The following is a 21,501-nucleotide window of genomic DNA, read 5'->3' as shown; positions in this document are numbered from 1 at the left end:
ATGGTTTACACTCACACGAAGCCATTTGTCTTCGTCAGTCGCTTGTCAGCTAAGTTAGCTAAGCAAGCTGAACAAGAAAAAGCATGCCTAGAATTTGGACAAAAGAAACCAAGCTCTACACTGTTTTGCACAGAACGTTGTAGGGATGACGTGAAACAACAGCAGGCATTTTTGTAAAAAAAGATACAGGAAGCAGAAAGTTTAGGCTTTGAAAGCTAAATTAGAGAAAAAGAAACACCTCTGACTTCTCCAGGGCACCAGGTAAACTAGGATTAATGTGGTGGTTCAATGGTAGCTGCAAAGTAAATGGTTAAAATGACCAAGCAAGGTAAGTTACTATGACGGCATGGAATACAGCAAGAATGCATTCAGGCAACATTTCTTAAACTATTTTTCCTCTAACTTCTCTTGACCCTCTCATTAATGTTCCTCTTCCCCCACAACTGGAATTAAGACATTCTGATGGAAGCCATAATCTCACTCCTTCTCATATCCCACACAAGCACAAGGAAAGCCTTCAGGGGCCAGAAGGAAGACAGGAGGAACAGAACTTGGGAAATGCGGCAACAAAGGAGTTATTCCTACTAAACATTAACCCTAGTTTGGATTCACAGGTGGTACTTTTCTTTCAAGCCAATTCTCTATTTCACAAATCTGCTTTGATAAATTTCTGGTACAATCCCTTACATGAAGAAATAACTTGCTCTTTTTTCTTTAAACTAGTTCTTCCATGTCCTAGACAAATGTGCTGATATTCCTAACTTGGTTAGCTCCACTTTCCCTGTGAAGTTAAAAATAAAAAGGCTCACGCTTGATTCAACTGTGAGAAAAACTGTAGTGGTAGTTTGAGGTACATTAGACAGCATTTTAAAGATTGGGGGAAAAAAAGCATTATGACCTTGTGCTGTTGTGTTAAGAATAAATTAGTCCCAAGTGGAAAGTATTGTAACAAGCCTGGCAAAAACAAAGCCTGAATGACCTTACTAACCAGTCTTTCCATGGAAGTGCATGCCAAGGGAGGGAAGGCCTGAAATTAAAAAAATGATTGGATGCCTGGCTGACAAATACACCAAAAAAAGGCACGCCACATCACAAAACACACCCTTTGACAAAGACCCAGTGGAATACAAGAGTGGCCCAGCTCATGGAGCCCCTCAGATGGTCTGCTTGCTGACATACTTCAAGCTCCTTTCTTCCCTTCTTGCATGATTGATGACACAATGGCTGCTGCAGTACACAGCTCCTTTTAAATTAGCGTTCTGTTGCCACTTCTGGCACCAGTCCTTAAACCTTTAACAGCAAATAATTACTATGCCTTAGTCAAAGAATCCAGTATGATTTTCAAATAGGGAGGTCTGAATGAAATATAACGAAGTAGATCCTATTGCTAAACTCAATTAATTGTGCCTATATATTACCCTGTCTCTCAAATGCAACCCTTGCAAAAGGCTGGTACTCAGATCTTTTGCTTAAGTTACTTGTGAAAGTCTGGCTCAAATGTGTAAATATTCAAGTTTTTTTTGCATATGCAATGGCTAGACAGAAATTACACTCAAAGAACTTATTTTTTCTTTTACAGGATTGACATTCATTTCCCTGTTTCCTGTAACTCTCTTTTTTTCTCTTTAACTGAAACCATAATGAATACATTCTTTAATGTAAATAGTGTGACATACTCATACTTTTACATGAGACACTGGTGCTGTGATCAACAAAGAATGACTGAATGGAATGGTCACCACAGAAAAAGAGACATGGAAGCAAAACCACAGAGGAAGCATGAAGTGGAAAATGAAAATTATTCTAAATATTTCAGTAACACACTATCCAACTTCATAAACATGTAATTCTGTGCTATGTCTAGATATGACGATGTTTATGGTCAGAATTACTGCATGCCAAGCACATAAACATAATTACAGAACACAAAGGAAAGGAAATGGAATGAACTGATTCTCTCCTCCCCAGGTGATATATCAATTCTGGTGCCAGATTTCACACTGTTTACCTCATTAGCCGGTAAATTCCAGGACAAGGAATGATGTATTTTGATTAGATGAATGCAATCCTGAGGACTAGGGATTTTGCGGGAGAGCCAATTACATACATTTATGCATTCAGTTCTCATTTTCACAAAATGGCAAAGTTCTATAAAATATATTTGTAGATTGCTTGTTCTGCAGTTACTTAGACAAGGTAAATCATTTAGTAAAATAACTGCAGAATTTAAGTCCACAAGAGACCTCAAACTGTAAAACAAAAAAGAAATTAAAAAAAAAATCTTTACAGTTTTTTAACAAGTATACACAAATTTCCAATTAGAACCAAGCTGTTTATTACACATATGCTAAACTTGTAAAGTTCAGAGCCCCTGTTGATAATAAATTCCTGTGGAGGAGCATCTTTGTTTTCCTCTTAATGCTTAGGATGAACAGAAAAGAGCTATCCATATGAAGGTTTTGCAGAAAGGAACCGATGGTTAAAAATAGAATTTGGCAAATACACTTATCTATTGAGTGGCAAATAAAATTCTGCAAACATTTTCAGAGAAAAAAATTGATGGATTGTTTAATCTAAAATATAATTGTCAATCATTACGTGATTTTGCTACAATACTTGATCCTACATCTCTTTTGTTCTCTACATACTCTATGGGAGGGGTTGGTTGGTTGGTTTGAATTAAAGACTGAGTTGGCCTGATGATGTAAAGTATGGTATCTTTGATATACTTAATGAATAAAATAAATACAGTCATATTTAATAGCAATATCTGTGTGAATCATGTGATGTCAAAGGAATAACATGCTACACCATTTCAGCCAGCCAGGAAATACTTCATAGATGGAATAGAGTAATGCCAACAAGATCACATAATATGACTAAACTAAACCAAAGCAAACCTTCACTGTATTGTTTCCTCAAATTATTTTTTCATTTTAAAGTCTTGCCACCATTCAACCTCCTTTCTCCCTTTCAGCAAAGAAGCTGGCAGAAGTCAACTATTGTCTCTAATGACAGCAGAATCAAGACTTCAGTCTCAGTTATAGGATAAAAGCCAGACTACAGAAAATGTAGGTGTATGCCTACTTAAACAATCCCAAAGTGTGGGTTGATAAAGTGGGTGGAAAGTCACTCTTCATAATTTGACACTGAACAATTTAGTTCTCTCCAATCTTTTTGCCCTCAGATTGCAAATGTTAAAATACAGGGCTATACTTGTCATACAACTTGATAAAGTAGTCTGCCTATGTTACACTAACTTGTTTCCTAAGCAAATGGAGGCAGTAAATCTTGTGAGTTAAAATTTCACTTCATGTTTTTGAACAGTTTAAGAAATCAGCAGCTGAGTAGCCCTTTTAAATAAGTCATATTTTTTCAGCCACAAGTAGATGATAAAAAACTTCAGTCTTCCAAATATACAAGTTAACATACATTTCACAGACATACAACCTTGAATATGAGTCTAGGATCAAATTCTATATTCCTTTCCCATGTATGTGAACAGCTCCCATTTACTTTAACAGGACCAGTAAGTCCACAGAGAGTGTGGTCAAAATTAATGTGTTCAAAACTGAACTTAAATGGAACATCATGCTGTCATCCTCTACATATCTGAAATACAGCTTGCTACTGTGACTGTTTCATCTTAATCTTGTGCATGCATTTTGGGCAATCATGCCTTTATCTCTACTTTCCTTCATATATTTCCTGAAAGTCATAAGTTTAAGGTGCATCACAAGAAAACTCGTTTTGCCATTTTTCACAATTTCAAGGTATCCAGCACCCCACAAAAATATGGTTCTAAGTGTTCTTATAAACCTAACATCAAAGCTCTCCTCCAAAATTAGATTCAGATTTTTATCCACATCTACCATTCATGGCTACTAATTCAGCTACATTATCCCGGTTTTCCAACTACTGCCTTTAACTGAAGATTAAGCAACTCAAAGATGTATTTAATTTTAGCTTATCTATTTGGCAAAGGTATTCCACAGAGCTTCTAAAAATAGAATTTTCATTACCTGGGAGCGACTGTGGGGAGATTTCTTGAACTTCTGGTGTTTTGGATTCAGCGGGCCATACTCGAGTTTCATTCTTAGCTAAAGGGACAAAGACATTAGAGAGTAACTGCAAAGCTGTATCTGCTGCGTTCTACCACAGATTTATTTCTGTTCCACTTCATTTTGCCAAAGTAAACCAACATGGATAAATGTGGAAAGCTGAATACCTTTAGGAATCAATGAACTTTCGCTGCACAATCAGTACAAGTATCTATCTAGCTATGTTAAACACATGCATTTTTGTTATTGTTTTGTTCATTAAAAGATTCCTTAAAAATAAATTTACAGCAAGCAATTTAATGCCTTAAGAATCATTTTGTTCACAGTGCAAAATAGTTTTCAGCGTTTTTTATTTGTCTAGCATTTGAGCATTAACAGCAAAAATGCTTTTCAAAATTCAAGGAGGTAATATAGTTCTAAGCGTTATACAAGAATAGTCTAATCACTTTTCATTTAAAATGGAATTGTCACACTAGTCGTGTCCTTACTTTCCTTTACATTACTTCTAACAATTACAGTGGTATGACAATAGCCTTCTACTCCAACAGATATAAAGATATTCCAGCAGTGGATATAGGGAAAAATTAATTAATTTTGACTTGAATAATACACCTGTTGTTTTTCTTCCACTGAGGACTAAGGCACTATATCTTGTGGTTTTTTTTCTGGACTACTACTCTTTTAAAAAAAAACAAACTAGTAAGTTACTAACTAAGTAAACAGAAAAAAAATACTTTGAGAATTCAATAAATATGATATTCTGTGATGGAATATTTTGACCTTTCTAAATAAGACAGAATTAGAATAGTTGCAGTATGCCAGCAAATCATATTAGTCATAACTGCACACACAGCATAAGCCTTATTGCATTTTATTGTAGACATACGTCATTCTCAGGCATCAGTGAAGGCTATCTGTATAGATTTCAACAATATGTCTTTTTGTCAATTATTTTATACATTTAAATTGTTTCTCAGAATATTTTTGCTTTCCAAGCAATGACTCTTCCCTGTTTCACACTCCTCTGAAATTTAGTAGTCCCTTGTGTGTACACCCATTACTTCATGTTCCTACATAGTACACAGAACAGGACAAAACATCCCTTGCTTGCCCCGGTTATTTTCACAAAGTTGTTTGTGTAATCTACCATAAAGAGTGGCTCCAAAGTGGCATCACACCGGCTGTCTGTTTTTTATTTAATTTATTTTTTATTTTAATTATTTTCATTTAAATTTAGAAGTCCAAGTTCTACGCTCAGCCAGCTGAGGAAGCTGGACATCTCTGGGACAACTGAAGCTACCTTTGTCTTTTTCCCCATCTTTTGGTCATAGTCACATTCTGCCATTTTTACTGCACACACTACTGAACCTTATGACCTATCTGAAACCACAACATCGCTTTCCTAGAGAAAGATACAATTCTATTGGTAGGAAATGAAAACAAATAGAAAAGTTCTAGATACTTTAGTCCAAAACTAATATTGGAGATCTTAAAATATGGTTTACTAAAAGTAAGGGGTATGAAAAACAGATTTGTCAATACATGGTTTACTGAGTTTTAATGGTACCTTTGTTACCTGCACATCATATACATGTTAAAACCAAACTAGTAATGATAAACGCCTTGTTTTCCATGCTTGCTATTCAAAGAAAATATTAGTAATGAAGTTAACAATGTGATTAATTTTATCATCATGATTGAAAACCAGTCATGGTCTGTAATGTAAATACTGCAATTAAGGTTTTCTGCTTAGCTTAAGTTTTCAGTAGCCACAGATAATGCTAACATTTGTCTGTCAAATGCTGGTAAATACTTCCAGATACTAATTTTTAAGGAATTCAGCCTCAGTCCAAACATATTCTTACTCAAACACATTAAAATATTATTCTACTGTGTAGCTCTACCCTTACACATGCACAATATCTTAACAGGAACAAGCACTGCTATTTTCTCCCTGCAAAGCAAGCCAGTCTGAGAATGTGCCGTGGCCGGCAATGGAGCAACAAAGTAAATTCAACAAAGCAGGAATAAGAAAGGAAAAAAATTTGACCCAGATGTTCAGAATTCAAATTAAGTATTGAGACTAGCCAAGTCAAAAGTCATCAGGTCCAGAACTCTACTCAAGGGATCTGTGAAATGCACTGGGGACATTATTGAGGTTTTTAAAGATAGCTGCACCTCCCACAATGATGTTATTTAGAGATGATATGCTGGTTTACACATCTCAAACAAAACCCTCAATTAATCTTTTTCCTGCAGGTTTCAGGCATTTTCACAAGATACACATGAAACCTGCACTGAAATGTTCTAATTTCTGGCTACCATTTTTTCATGGATTTAATTACAGATAATAATCTCTTCATGAAACAATTTCTCACATATACTCAAGCCAGAACTCACATAATTAAAATTCACTGAAAATCTGGTCTCTCAAATGGACACACAAACTTTCATTTTTAAAGACATATGTTGAAAGACATAACCTATGAAAAAAATGAGTTACATTGTAAAACAAAACAAAATCCTGAAAGTCCATAAACGTGACTAGTTTCCTTCCTTTCCTCTAGGAATCAAAGCTACTGCATATTCTTTTAAATGGCTGCAACGTACCTTAAAAACCTATTCAGATGTTTTTAAATAAGTGAATTTCTATGAATCCTTATAAGCCCAAGCTAATCATTAATCAGACAAATAGAAAAAAAGAAGATAAAAGAGGGAAAAAAAAAGGGCTTTTCTGCTTGCATACATGACCTTACATTGCTACTCTTCTGATACTGCTCACGAACAATACAAGCTTAGTTCATTTCTGCTTACCCAGTTTTTTCCTGGATGCTTGAGGTATGTCGTCTATTGTCAGGACAGGAGGAAGTTTCTGCTGAGTTTCATTGAGACCTGGAACAATAAGGTGCACTACACAGAAAGATGTGTGCCATTAATTCCACAAGAGATGAAAAATACACAGTCTGCCCTCTGAGACATGTGAGCAACTACTACTGAACCATTGGGAGTTTAGTCTGAGTATCTGGGAAATGAGTTAGTTCTATTCAGTAACTATTACTCCCGTTCGGTGCTATTTCCCCTTTACACCACTCACTGTATTACCACCATTTCACTATTAATCAGGATTGAAAACAATTCAATTCCATACTGGAGCATACAACCCTGGACTACTGCAGTATCACAGATGCTGGGACATTCTGTCTGGTGGGCCAAGAAGACTCAACACCAAATGTGGATAGTGAGTATCTGTTTGATTCACATCAATACATTAAAACTCACACAAAGCAAACTTAAGCCAAAGTTACATAGTTACATAAAGTATTTCCATATATATAAAGGACTAAATACCTGCCTGAATCCAGGAATAAATTAGTCACAAGGTGCATGATGCAGTGAGCCTCTCCTGTCTATTTCAGGCAGACCAGTACTTCACTACACTAAGCACTATATGATAGACTTTTCCCTACTTTTATGTTCTAAGCCAATATTGTATATTCTTATAGGTCAAATAAGAACTGAAAGCATGAAACTGAATGGCTTGACAGAAACAGTTATGCTCCAAGATCTATCGTCAAGCTGTAACTACAAGGAAGGTTATAGTATCTATCACTATAGCCTAATATCAGTACAGGCTTGTATCTGTAGATGGTATGTTATTATACTACCTTAAAAAACACAAAACGAACAACTCCTTATCTCAGGAAGATCTTTGACACACAACTTTACTTGAAGTATGAAAGAACTTCTTGGCTTAAACAGTGACATTATCTTCTTTAAAATACTATGACCATAAAATGACTCTATTTCCCTTAGGCTACATCATCCTTGAATCATCTGTACCACCATAAAATTTAACAAACACTGTTTGAAACAGCTGCAAAATACTCTTTGATATGCAAAGAAAGAACTATCAAGATCAAGCAAATTAAAAGCATTTACACGGCTCTAACTTTCAGTCAAAGATGAAAAAAAAATAATAAAAATATCTTGTAGTCACCTAATATTGCTCCTGGCAGAGAAGAACTATCCAAAGTTTTTGACTGTGTCCGATTTTGAATAACTGTGGAGACAACACAGGGATATTAGAAAATAATTTTTAAAAACTCAAAACAAGAAACAAAACCACACCCGAGACAAGCCTCAGCATTCTGAAAACCTTCCCTTAACTTAATAATTGGAGATGAGGACACCATCCTAATCTTTTCTGTATTTACATTCAGTTTAAGAGACTGCAAACTGTGTTTCCTCTGTATCATCTCTTAACTGTGAATCTCTTTCCCCTAGCATATCAGTTTTATATCCTTAGTGAAAAATGACATTCTATGCTTATGCTAATATAGGGCGAGCTCCAGGCTATTTCATTACCCTGCCATTCACAAGTCTTCAAAAAAAGATCCAGGTGAAGTAAATGCCAGTACAGTCATATTTTAATGGTAATTACTGTATTTTGCTTTCACACCATGCTCCAGTGTTTTCCTGTCCCTGAACTGTGAACTACCTCCAAAGACAATTTGCTTGATTTTGTTATTTAAGGTTATTCCCAATACAGTTTCTGTTAGCAAGTTTTCATCTGCAGCTCATTTCCTATCCACTATCTTTAAGTAGTTAATTTTTGAAGGTTACACTACTATACTACCTCTCACTACTAGAGAAAAACAGGCATTTCTAAAGGGCAGTATGTTTAAGCGTAGTGTAGGTATCTCTCTCCACTGACCAGGGAAAGGAGAAGAAGGGAGTCTAAGTCAATGACTTAGCTGAAGATACCCACAAAAAAGTTTGGCAGCATGAATCTTATTCATACTGCTGCCCTTCATGCCTGACTATCAAGTCATGCACAGCTGGGACTTCAACATACCTGGACAATCTAGTTGAAAAAGAATGGATACTAGCAGAAATCAGAACTCATTGGTATCCATGCAATGACTCAACTAAGTAATTGTTTATAATGCAATGTAATAGCTCATTTTATTAACACAAATAGGTAACAGCTTGACAGTATTTGTAATTAAAGGATATGATAGTTTATAAGGTTCCACCTATTCTAAAAGGAAACTTTCATGACATTCACATCTGAATCAGAATATTTTTTTCATTTTAATTTTAAGTTACTCTTGCAGAGCGTAAGAATAATTTTAAAAAATATACAAATTTACCTTGTTTGATTATTGTGACAGGGACCAACTTCTTATTATCACGCAGTGTAAGCTGAGAGAAGAGGAGGGGGAAAAAAAAAAAAAAAGAAAAAAGAAAAAAGCCTTGGGATAACTGCCATAATAGTAACTGAACTTTCTTAATAACAAAAATAGAGGGCTCTAATCCAATACCGTGCCTGCCCCAAGTTAACACTGGATATGGCTCTGGCCCTAGCCACTGAATGTTACACTATTGCTTCAATTCCCACGGGCTAGTATAGTAATACCGCATTTTGATTTCCTTTTTTCAGCTTGAGATGTTTTGCTTCATAAAAACACAGTACTGGACAGCTTAGGAATCCCCAATCCTTTTTTCTTTTAACAATATCCTCAGCACTCACTGGGGAGTAGTCCAGAAAGCTAAGAACAGCTGAAATTTAACTACAACAAAACATGTAAAACATATGCAATTACAAATTTGGTCACAGGATATAATTATATTCTTAGGAATAGTATATTTAGAACACAAACTATTCCAGAAACACGTGTACATTTGTAAACTATCAGCACTCTTGGGTGTATAGTCTGCTTAAAGTAGATTAACCCAGAGTCATTTAATTTGGTGAAATTGTTTCCAAAGTATAATTGGCCAGCCACCTATGTTGTTCTCACACTTTTATGCTAAATACTTGGACTTTTCTGGTGTTCACTTATCTTTGACTCAGATTACTTTTTGCCTAAGTGTGAATCTTTTCCAGCATTTTGATACCACAAAAATAAGGAACACATCAATGGACCCCATATTTATTAAAAGGAAGAAAACACCTGATTCCAAAGATTATAAATCAGTATTCATTACCACACATGGGTACTAAGACCAACTTCTGAAAGCTTAATAATACACTCAGGTGATGAGAGGAGGTAGATTGCAATGCCAGCAATATAAAAATGCTAACTACATTAAATGTGGATTTTTTTTTTCAGTTATACCTGAGTTACAAGAAATGAAAAACTTCAATTACCTCTCTGTGTTAAATCTACACTGCTAAAATCAAAATCAGTTAATGTTCATTTTGCACTTCATGACATCTGGTCTACTTCATGTGAAAGGACACTTGCATGAAAATTCAGCATTTGATGACAAAGGTTTAATTATTTACCTAAGAATAACTATTTTTGCTCTATTCTAAATATTAAAAAAAACCCCACACCTTTAAAAGCAATAGTTGGGTACACATCAAAGACATAGCAAAGTCTAAGAAGCTGGAAGACGGCAAATCTCAACAAGTAAGATGGACCTTTCCTCAGGGAAATGGATGGAGGCTGCTTATTCTATGAAAGCCACTACTTTCTGCTACCTAGTAACAGTTTTGCATTGGCATGAACATGGTTTGAAATTAAGGGAGGTTTCAATCATTGTCATTAATGAAGCATACAAAATAATCTTCCTTTTTTATTGCTTACTATTTTTCCTTTATTATTAACACGGTTTACATTTCTATTTTGCCCTCTAGTGAAAAAATTGCGTTGCAGATGATCAGCTCTTGAAGTAACCCTGCTATTCATGTGACTAACAAGTAGGATGAGATGCATTTATCAGAAAAAGGTGTTCATTTTATTGTGTTTCTCATCAGGAGCCCTACAATCAAATAAACAGCTCTCAAGTGGTAGTGAGCACTTGTGTAACTCTAATGCAGAACTTCTAATCATAATTATCAGTCCTTTTACTAGCAAAAGCTTCTTAGATTGACAAGAGCAAGCTTGTTGAATAACAACAGATTACTGTAATGACAGCAATATGAAAATGCTAAATACATTAAAATACATTCAGAATTTAGTTTCTCACTCAAGAACAAATAATTGACATGAAATCTCTGTTCCACAGCTGCTGTAATTACACTGCTCACCTGCACAAATCTACAAGTGCTGCACTTGAAATCTACCACCATATTGTCAATCATCTCTTCTCAGTCTCCCAAAAGTGACTACTGTAGATATTTTTATGTCTAGTAGAATTCACTACTTGGACAAACTATTTCAGAAACATCAGCACATGATCTGTAGCAATGGCACTGATCACTATATTTTCCAGACAGAGAATATAAAGCACATAGGTATTAGGAACATTAGTTATTAAAATGACTGCGGCATCTCCATGAATGAAGGAAGATGGCAAATAAGGTACTACTTAGTTTCACAGGAAAATTAGAGATTTAAGTTATACCATAAGTCAGGCATCTTAACTTCTGACCATATACCTATGGCATATTATATAAAGGACTGCAGTTCTCAGACATTCTGTCAAACGGCATATGGCAACATTACTTTTCAGTGACATTTGTTCTTTCTGCCTCTCTTATATTCCAATACTCTAAAAAGCCACAAATGACTGGCATACATGTAAGAGACTCCTTAAGGAAGCATTACGGTCAACCTGGATTGCGTAAGTTTTGGAAGAGCAGGTATCTTGTCTTGTAGAGTTTAACAAAGGATAGAAGCTAAGAGTCCTGCTTTTTGGCTGGAAAAGTCAAGGATGACCCCACCTTTCAGACTGATATTATGAAAATACAGGAACCTAATCAGACAGAAGAGGAAATAAATTTCTACTGCATTCTCTCCACCCTACCACCACCCATTGTTTATGAAGGGAAAAAGAATGACCATCTCTAGAGCTCTCCTTTTCTTCCCCTCTCTCATTAGTTGTAGCTCACAGCCCCAGGAGCTTAGTCAAACTTAAAGGATGAACCTGCCAAAAGAAACACAAGCTGATATGTGACCAATGTTGAAAGGGCAGAATGACTAGATGGATCGGTAATGTCGCTTTAATAAACAGCCTTTAAAAACGTCTCCTTACAGAGAAGGGTTAGGACCATGCTGATATGAGCCAGTTGTGTCTTTGGAGCAAAATAAGGCATAAACAAAGCTTGGCCTAAATAACACTCACTCTGTCTTTGCTCTGATAATGCGATTACACCACTGAAACATACCCCACCTAATACTGTGGAAACTTAATTAATAACGTAAACTCAAGAGCTGACCACTATCTGCTTCCCAGCCTTAGTTTTATGACTTTTGCACCACTAGTGTGAGAATGATAAAAGAATTTTTAGAATAATCTACGGAATGTTTTCATGATATTTCTGCACAGGGTGATAAAGCAGTACTTCTCTGGAGCTAAGCCCTGTGAAGCCGACCGAAAAGACTAGATGTTGGCTCCAGTCCTCCTTTCATGCTTAAGCCGTGCAAGTATTTGGAAAACTGTTATAGCTCACTTTCTCAGGACTTCTCTTGCATATAAAATCCCTGCTTCCACAGAAGCAGCATAACAGTGTCAGGGTCCTGGCACACAGGGTTTGCTAAGAGGAATAAAGGAACTCAGCTTGCACTCCATATGCCAGAATGAATTACCTGGTCTTGGGCTGTCACACGTAGCTTTAAAGATGCTTATGGGACCAATGGGAAGAACAGTAAAGTTGATTTCATCAACAACACAATGAGATGAGCACCTTCTTGAATATCTAATAAACTGGCTTCATATTACTCACAGATAAAACATTTTCTCTTGAATGCGAGACATGACTATGTTGCCAATAACCTAAGCATTATACTGCTCTAACTCTGCGTGTAATGCTATAATTAAAGTATTACTGTCCTAAATGAATACCTAATTATTTCTACAAGAAAATGTATGTAATGGACTGTGGTTTGATTTCTGAAGGAATTCCAGGTCTGATAATTACAGACCGCTTACAATATGAAGAATCAACAATGAGGGACCATACATGACCATTTCCTACCATGGAAGCTCTTGGAAAATTAGAGACAGAAGAGAACTGTGAAGAACAGATTGTTCCCTTACAATAATCATCACTCATGAGTCAACCCTTTAAAACATCTGAAGTAACAAGGACTTCTACAACTTTTCTTGGGAAGTTATCCTGTAGTCTACCTCAGGGACAGTACCTTAAAGCAAAACAAAAACAAACCCCCAGAAGATTAGCTGCTGAAACTTGCACTTTGATGAAAAATTAAGGAAAGGAAATATGAAGAAGCCAATTTAATCTCAGAGTAGAGGAGGTAATGCTCAAGAGTTACCAATAAAAATGTCTATTTTTCACTCTATTAAAACTAGTCTACTAACAGGTTCAGTCTACAGACCCTTCATTTCTGCTTCAGCTCTTGGAAGCAAAAAGTATTTGTGTATGTGAATCCACAAACACATGAAACCCACCCGTGCTTGCTTGACAGCTGTTACAGCAAATGCCAGATGAGAAAAAAAAATGAGGAAATGAATAAATATTGATATTTATTTGTTTATTCACAAAAATCTTTGAATGCTTTGATGAAACAGTTAAAAATGCTACCTTGCCACCTGTAAGGATTTAATGAACTGCCTAGCAATCTTGATAAGGAAATTAAATTGCCTTTTCCAGCTTCCTCTGGTTCTGCAAACACTTGCCACGCATATGAGAACTATCAGAGAATTCAATGGGACAACTAACAATTTCAGAACTTGAGTATACACAAGATTACTCTATGAAATAACAGCACTACCTTATCACAAAATGAACTGACGACCACAAATATCACATGATAACAAACCTGACTACTACTAAGGGATAAGTAAATTTGAATGTTTAGAATCCACACATGGAAACCATCAGCTTTATCTTTGTTAAACTGGAATCATTATACATAATCATGTCAGCTACAGTTCTTAATCATTTCATCAATCCACACCTATAAACACTTCTCCATACGGTTATCTAGTCTTAGATTTAACACATTTTTTATATTGGCAATTTGTGGCCATAATGTCTTTCTCACTTTACTCTAACAGAGAAGCAAAAATTTGACCATACAAAATACAGATCTGGTATAAAAAATAAGACTGTTTTGTATACCTGTGTTTGGGCATTAGGTACCAACTTGTACATATTCTGGAGTTGTCCGTTTACTTTTTTACCTAATTTGACAGAAAGATAAATAAATATACAGAATTACTTTTTGTTTTGTCCAAAGCAGAGCAAAGCAAAGCAAACCAAACGAAGTTTATTCACCTTTTTCAATAGCTAAGAAAGTTAGGAGGCTTAATTACAAGGTATAAAAACACACCATATAACGGTTTTGTTTGGTCCTGTTTCTCCAGATTAATTAATTCATCCGCAAGGCCTCCTCTTCACCTTTTGACAAAGAGGAAATGAAATGTATTCTTGTTGTTCTACAACAGAAGTGGTCTTTGGGACTTAGTCAGACGTGCCTAAGAGGATTCTTTAATAAAATTAATATAATCACAACACTAACATGCAAGGAAGAAACTCAGAAGAGGAATTTCTGCATCCCATCTGTCAGGCTGGTACTAGGACTGGCTAAAAGCAGCATGTTTTAAGGTCTCCAATAGTTAGTCTTGCTTTTAAGTGTGTTCTTCTAAAAGAAATACACATTTAGCACTGGCAATACAGCACCGAGTCTGACATGGTTTCCTTTATCTCAACAGATGAACAAAGTAACCCATGGATTTAATCTCTGAAGTTTTTCTCTTGGGTTTTTTCTCTTAGCTTCTTAGTATTAGGAGCTTCTTGTAATGCAGCTGTTAAGTACAGAGGAGAAAAAGTCCCTCCCAGGACCTCTTATGATGCTTCTTCAAACTTTGCCTACATCTTCCACCTTTACACTTTTCTGCTCCCTTTGCATTGACAGGCAAGAGTAAACAAGAGTCAAACTGAACGTTATTTCTTTACAATTCCATCCAAAACAGACAAGTAATAGAAAAAAATGCAATTATAAAGAAATATCAATTGAGAGACATTTAAGCTGACACACTATCCTGAAAAAAATCTTTCAAAGTGCTCGATACTTCTCAGGAACAGACCTACTATTGGCCTAAAGATAAAGGAAAACTGACAAAAGTTTCACACTGAGTTAATGAGAAAATCATGTTAAGATGGTCAGAAATAATCTACTTTCATCTTTTTTGATAAATTTGGGTTAAATAAATGTTGAATATTTGCCATGCCTTTTATGTCTTCCTCAAATCATGAATTAAAACCAGATTCTCCTCCCAACCCCCCCTCAACATGTTTAGTGTATAACAAAAATTTGGCCTGTGGATTCAACAAATACAAGAACATGCAACAGGAATTTCAGTTTATAGTAATTTAGATATTCTTCAGTGAGGAGAGAATTTACAGTGAAGGATGTTTGGTTTAGGTTGAGATGCTTCATAGTATATGAAAAGACCTTGAGTTGCTACAAGACAGTAAATTAAAACAGAAAAAAAGTGGCCATTTGTGCTGATTGGTAAAATCCTATGCAGACAGACGGATACAAATTTGTAATAAATGTTCACTTTATGTTTACTGTTCACAGTTTATGTATCTACCTACTATGCACTGACAATATGAAAGGCTTGAATCTGAAAAGAGCTGACAACTTTCCAATTAGAAGGCATTTTATCAGTAGACCAGAATGTAGACATACAGGGTAATAGCAAGCTCCCTGGATTTAGTTCCTGCAGAAGCATCCACTGAATACACAAGTCTACATTCTAGGAAAAAGAAATCTCAGCTAAATAGAATATGAACTCTTACAAGAAAGTATCTTTCAACCAAACTCAATCTGTCTCCATAATTTACAAGAATGATTCTCCTGGCCTATCAAAAATGTATGCTGTTTGTAAGAAACAGCATTTAGAAATACATTAGATACAAACAGCAAATTTGGTGATGCCAGTGGACATTTCAGTCAGCCCCGAACATAGTATTAAACAATAACACTATACACTCTTTATTCCCTCTTATTTTAAGTGCTCAAATATATTCCAGCACTTGCTCTACAGATGACTTTAAAATGTTTAAAATGTAGGGAAAACAGCCATTTAGTAAGCCTTCTTTAGAGCTGTGAAGCAGAGTTTCTTTTTGTGAGGCAGGTGTGGGAAAAGACTACCACCATTCTCCACTCTAAGCTCATGGTATAATGATGGTATTATTCTGGACTGCTAAAATGACTCTATGGGCACTGGGCAGGTACTTCAAAGTTACACCTTTCTAATTTATGACGAAGGCCAGTAAAGTTCTTTATTAGGGAGTATGAGGGCTTTTGCAGTGTTACAAGCCACCCTACTGCTTGCCTCCCTTATCATCAAGTATATCGAGCTGTGTAACTCGCCTACAACTTGAAACCGAGGTCCAAATCAAATTTCATCTGCAAATCTCATATGAATAAGGCCCTCTTATGAGAATTCCCATTCTTCACATTTCAAGTCAAGCTAGAAATACTGAGCATAGGAGTTTGCAGCATCTTCTAACAAACATCATGCTCAGAAATACCTTTATGTAAATGCTTGAGGAAAATAAATGAAATTGGACAATGTCTGTTAAGTCCTCTCTTCCTCTCTTTAAAGGCAGGAAGACTCTGCTGCTGTGTATTTCCTCCACTGATAGCAGTGATTCTTTGAGCAGTACGTGTTCTTTCAAGGGTTAATTTGATGTCACGTTGTCTGCATTGTCTTGGAACTTTGGAGAAATAGCTTAAAATATGACTGAGAGAACAGCCAGAGATGCCATACACTGCCCCCATGAAAACCCAAACAAAAGCATACGTGAAAGCACATGCTTCAACCACAATTTCTATAATTCCTTGACTGAAAACTAGCTTCAAATTCAACTTTCCAGCAGAGTCATAAAGAGCTCATTGTGATGCATGCTGGATAGGACAGGCCCTGTCTAGCTTTTAGGCAGCTTGAACATAAAAGCAGATATAAAAGAAGATTCAAACAACGATAATACTTTCCATGAACTCAAATTAGTAATGATCTTATTATTCAAGGCCCAAGGAAAAAGCTTGGAATCCAGACAGAAATATAAACATACATACTGAACACTTTATGTGTATCTAAACTAATCACTGTTAGAGTTCCATCAACCTGCAGCAGATCCTCTACTATTTGCAACGAGAGAACACCTTTCAGAAGAGTAGGTGGCAGTTTTTCAAACACAAACTACTTCTAGTTTTCACCTATTCCTAAAAGAATTTATTACGGGCATAAGGGATAGCATTTAAACAATGAAAACCTGATCAGTAGCTTAATTTAAGTAACACCACAATAGAGGAAAAAATACTGTCAAACTGAGTAGCTATTTGATTAATTATTGTCACATACTTACTAGACAGAACTGTCTTATGATTGAAAGTCTTGCTCCAAATACTATCCTCTACGTTGTCTTTAACTCCAAATTCATAAATTGTGTTTGGCTTCAGATTGTCCACCACCGTCTCTGTAACTGGGCAAAGCTGAAAAACCCATTTCTTGTCTTTACCCTTTTCTCTGTAGCGAACTGTATAGAACCTGCTCAACAAAACAAAACAAAACAAAACAAAAGATTTCCTTCACAAAGAAACTCACTACAACCATTTTTGTTAGGAATTACTAAAATAACTTCTACCCACCATTTTTATTGTTCTTTCTGGCCCCTTACGGTTATCAAATATCAGAAAAGCCAGGATATCTTCCCTGCAAAAGTAGTGCTAGCCCAGTCATCTCCTAGATACATATATGCTCCCCATCATACACATCCCAAAATCAGGAGTATTATACAAAGAGCAAAAGAACAGTGGTCTTATTCACAAACAACCATGCATGTGAGGTTCTGACCACAAACTGCAAGCTCATTTTGCAAGCAGTTCCTGTGATTCTGACATATGCCAGAATTAGTCAACTGAATCATGAGTCTATTAGCCATGAAGCCTCAACCAATTTCTCAAAATCTTCTATATCCGTCCAGGGGAAGGTGTTCCCCTCAAAATTAGTCCAAAAATATTCTCAAGGGAAAACCAGTAATAGTTGACATTTATATAATACATTCCTCATTCAGTGATCCCATTATGTATTGCCCACACTTCAAACAAGAAAGTAAACCAAGACATTACTTTCAGCAGTTTAAATCAATAATGTGATGAATGCTAACAGATTATGAAATTAAAAAACATTTCTACAGAAATTGCCCAACTAAATCAAGCAGCACCACCCTGAAAAAGTATGACTGCAATGCTAACCAGTGTAAAATAATGCAATGTAAATTGTGAGAGTTAAAGAACTCCACTGCCTGCTACAGTCTCATCTTCAATATACATGCTGAATCACTGCCAGAATGGGGTGGGGTTTTCTGTTTTTGTAAAAACAGATCTCAGAGAGATTTGGCAACTTTTTAATCCAAGTATTATTGGAAATTGTTACACATAATGTAAATAAAGCATATCCATTGTCCATATCCACCTTACATTTACATCAGCTAAAAAAGGATGAATTCCATCCAATTGTATTTTTCCACACTTCAATAGAGCACATTAAAGCCATAAAACAAACACAACTCTAAAACCCCAGGCACTTGCTGAAGAATCATTCAGAAGCAAAAAGAATAAGAAATTTGGGTTGTGAGATTTAAGCCAGGTATTATATAGGAAAATATATGGAGAGAAAGGAAGGGACCTTAAGAAAACAATCAAAAAAAGGTTCTTTAATCAACTGAAAAGGTATCAAAGGTCCAGATTAAAATGACCTAATTGACCAAATATAGTACTGTCAATGCATAAAGTTGCTTTTGCCAATTATAGAAGAGCACTTCCAGAGCAGAGTATATGTGAAAGATGACTGTTGAGTACAGGGAAGTTCCTACTTCATTGTTAACACGCAACCTAAGACAAGGCAAGTGCCAATCATGGAAAATGTTTTCATACAGGAAGATTCACTTCGTTTACATATTTTATCTTATAACTGTCAAATTTGTTTTCTTGGCAGCAAAAATATAGGTTCTCCTGTTTTAGTTGCTACAATTCAGCTCATCCAGGTATTCCACTGGGTTACAAAATTAATATTTATGTTGGCTCACATAGCTTTCTTCATTAGCTGTACTACTTTGCATTCAAAACAAGCCATACGCTAACCCAAACCTAGGAAAGGAAAGAAATGCAGTTAAGTGAGGAATATCCTCTCTCTTCTTACCGATTCCTGGATCCTGACTTCTGTGAGCTGTGCTCTACTCAAATTTCATATGTCAAGCAATAGATCTAACTATCAGTTGGACTGACAAAGAACGTTTTTAACAAGAAATTATTGGCAACACTAAAATGAGGAAAATTCCTCCTCCTTTATCCTCTTAATCCTTTCATACATCGTCCTACAGACATTAACAGACAAGAAAAGCTTACTTGAAATCTCTGTCACTATCTTGCAAAGGACGTAACAGTAATAAACAAATCCCATCTGCAACATAAATGCATCTTACTGGACCCCATACAGTCTCTTGGTATGGGATTTAGAATAGGTATAGACAGATCTATAATCAAGATGTGAATCACAAATAGAAGTAGTCATCTTCTTCCCAGCTTGCCAGAAAGAGGAAATTTCATTCGTTGACATCTTCATCCTTACCTTTTCCTACCTGTTTTAGTTCAATGGGGTAGAAATAAAGTGATTGTATGTGATGGAAAGAAAACAGTATACTGACACATTTCAGTTATTGAACAGTCTAAATTAATAGCTGCATCAGAAATGAGGAGGAAAAAAAACCACGAAAAACTTGTTCACAATGAATAGGCTTTTAAGTGGCTGCTCCTACTTGCTTCTACTGCAGAAATGTTCTGTTTTTTAATACTGTCTCCACACCTGCAAATTCCTTCTCCCTAACATGAATTAAAATACCAAGAACAGTTTTACGTCAAAAAACATCCTTCATTAAAATTCAAGACTATTAAAAAATCTGACAAGAAGATTTTCATAGTTGTGCCAAACTATGCCATTAGAAATAGAAACATACAGCATAGAAGAAACGTGCTCTCAACTCCAAGATTCCAAGTCTGTAAAGACTTCACCAAGGGTGTAATTATTTCAGTGGAAACTTGCCACAATGAGTACTAAAAACACTAACTGCAATGATAGAATTTCCTCAACCATTTCAATAAAAAGCAACCAAAATGAAGTTCAATTTAATAATATGCAAGCCACAATCGTTTGAGTATTAAAAATATCCAAATTGTAAACAACATGCACTTTTGGGGAAATGCAACCATTTTAGTTTATAGAGTATAAATTCAGAAATGCCAAGTTTTGTCATCAAAGAACAATTCATTGTTAAACCAGACCAACAAGCTGCCAAACACAGTGTAATTTCAGTGCCTGCCTGAGAACATTCTACTGATTAAATTCTGTTGTCATTTTAATTTCTCCTTTTTCAAACCCTCCTTGCAGAAAAAATACAGTATCAAACCATCAACACATATAATTGAAGACACGAGAAAGCCATAAAATCCAGTCACCACTTGCGTATATAAATCCCTTTGTGGCAGTGACATACACACAAAAAATCTGCGCAGCTGGCCTGCTATGTGTATCAGAAGCTGTAAAACTGCTTGTCCTGGATTGCAAACACTTAAGAGACACGTCTCCATAGATTCCTCCCCAAAATGATAGAAGGCAGGCTGAAACGGAGTACAGCCACACTCACGTAGTGCTTCGGAAAGATACACTAGACTATGTCTCAGATAAAACACTTCCTGTTATCTCTGTGAGGTAAGAATATGAAAAACCAATCACATACTGCAGGACCCTAATAGCTAATATGAAAGCAATACACTATTCAAGTAAAGTCTAATTGGAACAGTCCCGGGAATGCTATTAACAGCTATGAATGTTAGTTTGATGTTTCAGCAAGGAGGTGGCACACCCAGCTACACTGGGTAAGAATTTATTTTAATCTAGATTCTCAGCATGTACAAAGACATGGCAATATTTAACTGCTTTTGATTCTTTATTTGTTTTGGTGGGGAATATGAAAAGGGTACATTAGTTTATTGACTAACACTTGTATTCCTATTTACCACAAATACTAATCAAAAGATTTCAGGGTTCACTTCAATTCTTTTCCAGCTAGTGCTCTATAAAACATTAGTGCTCTTTTGTTAAGCTCCATAAAACTTAATCTCTCCTCCTCTCTCCCTAACAGGCAATGTTTCACTTATTAAAGATACCTCCAAGCAAACCACCATGGGGACTGTAGAGAAATTTCACCTCCTCTCTTTTTACTAGACAACTGAAAGGATAATGAGCTCCAGCAATTTAAACAGAAGGTGGCACGAGCAGGTGAGGGGTACTGTTCTGCTTAGTTAATTGATGTAATAAAGCCAACCAAAAAAACCAATAACCACAGGAAAGAAATAAAAAGCTTACATTCGCCAAGACTGCCTCTCTCCATATGCGTTTGTGCAACACCATGCTATGTTTAATGTTTGCATTCTTGAAACTCTCTCTACAT

General features: G+C 35.9%; 1 protein-coding gene across 37 annotated transcripts in view; it reads right to left on the bottom strand.

Moving 5' to 3' along the window:
- Positions 1 to 21,501, bottom strand: part of ABI3BP (ABI family member 3 binding protein) — a 168,334-nt gene that overhangs the window by 100,238 nt on the left and 46,595 nt on the right. For all 37 annotated transcript variants that reach the window (XM_069785638.1, XM_069785647.1, XM_069785651.1 and 34 more), the window contains exons 5-10: positions 17,359 to 17,540; positions 14,098 to 14,159; positions 9,215 to 9,266; positions 8,059 to 8,121; positions 6,876 to 6,971; positions 4,023 to 4,100 (exon numbers count right to left, since the gene is read on the bottom strand). In XM_069785638.1, the coding sequence (XP_069641739.1) occupies positions 4,023 to 4,100; positions 6,876 to 6,971; positions 8,059 to 8,121; positions 9,215 to 9,266; positions 14,098 to 14,159; positions 17,359 to 17,540 (533 nt within the window). The remainder of the gene's footprint in view (positions 1 to 4,022; positions 4,101 to 6,875; positions 6,972 to 8,058; positions 8,122 to 9,214; positions 9,267 to 14,097; positions 14,160 to 17,358; positions 17,541 to 21,501) is intronic.

This window comes from Haliaeetus albicilla, chromosome 6 (assembly GCF_947461875.1).
Source record: "Haliaeetus albicilla chromosome 6, bHalAlb1.1, whole genome shotgun sequence".
NCBI classification, from domain to species: domain Eukaryota; kingdom Metazoa; phylum Chordata; class Aves; order Accipitriformes; family Accipitridae; genus Haliaeetus; species Haliaeetus albicilla.
This window is presented reverse-complemented; position numbering and strand designations above follow the sequence as displayed.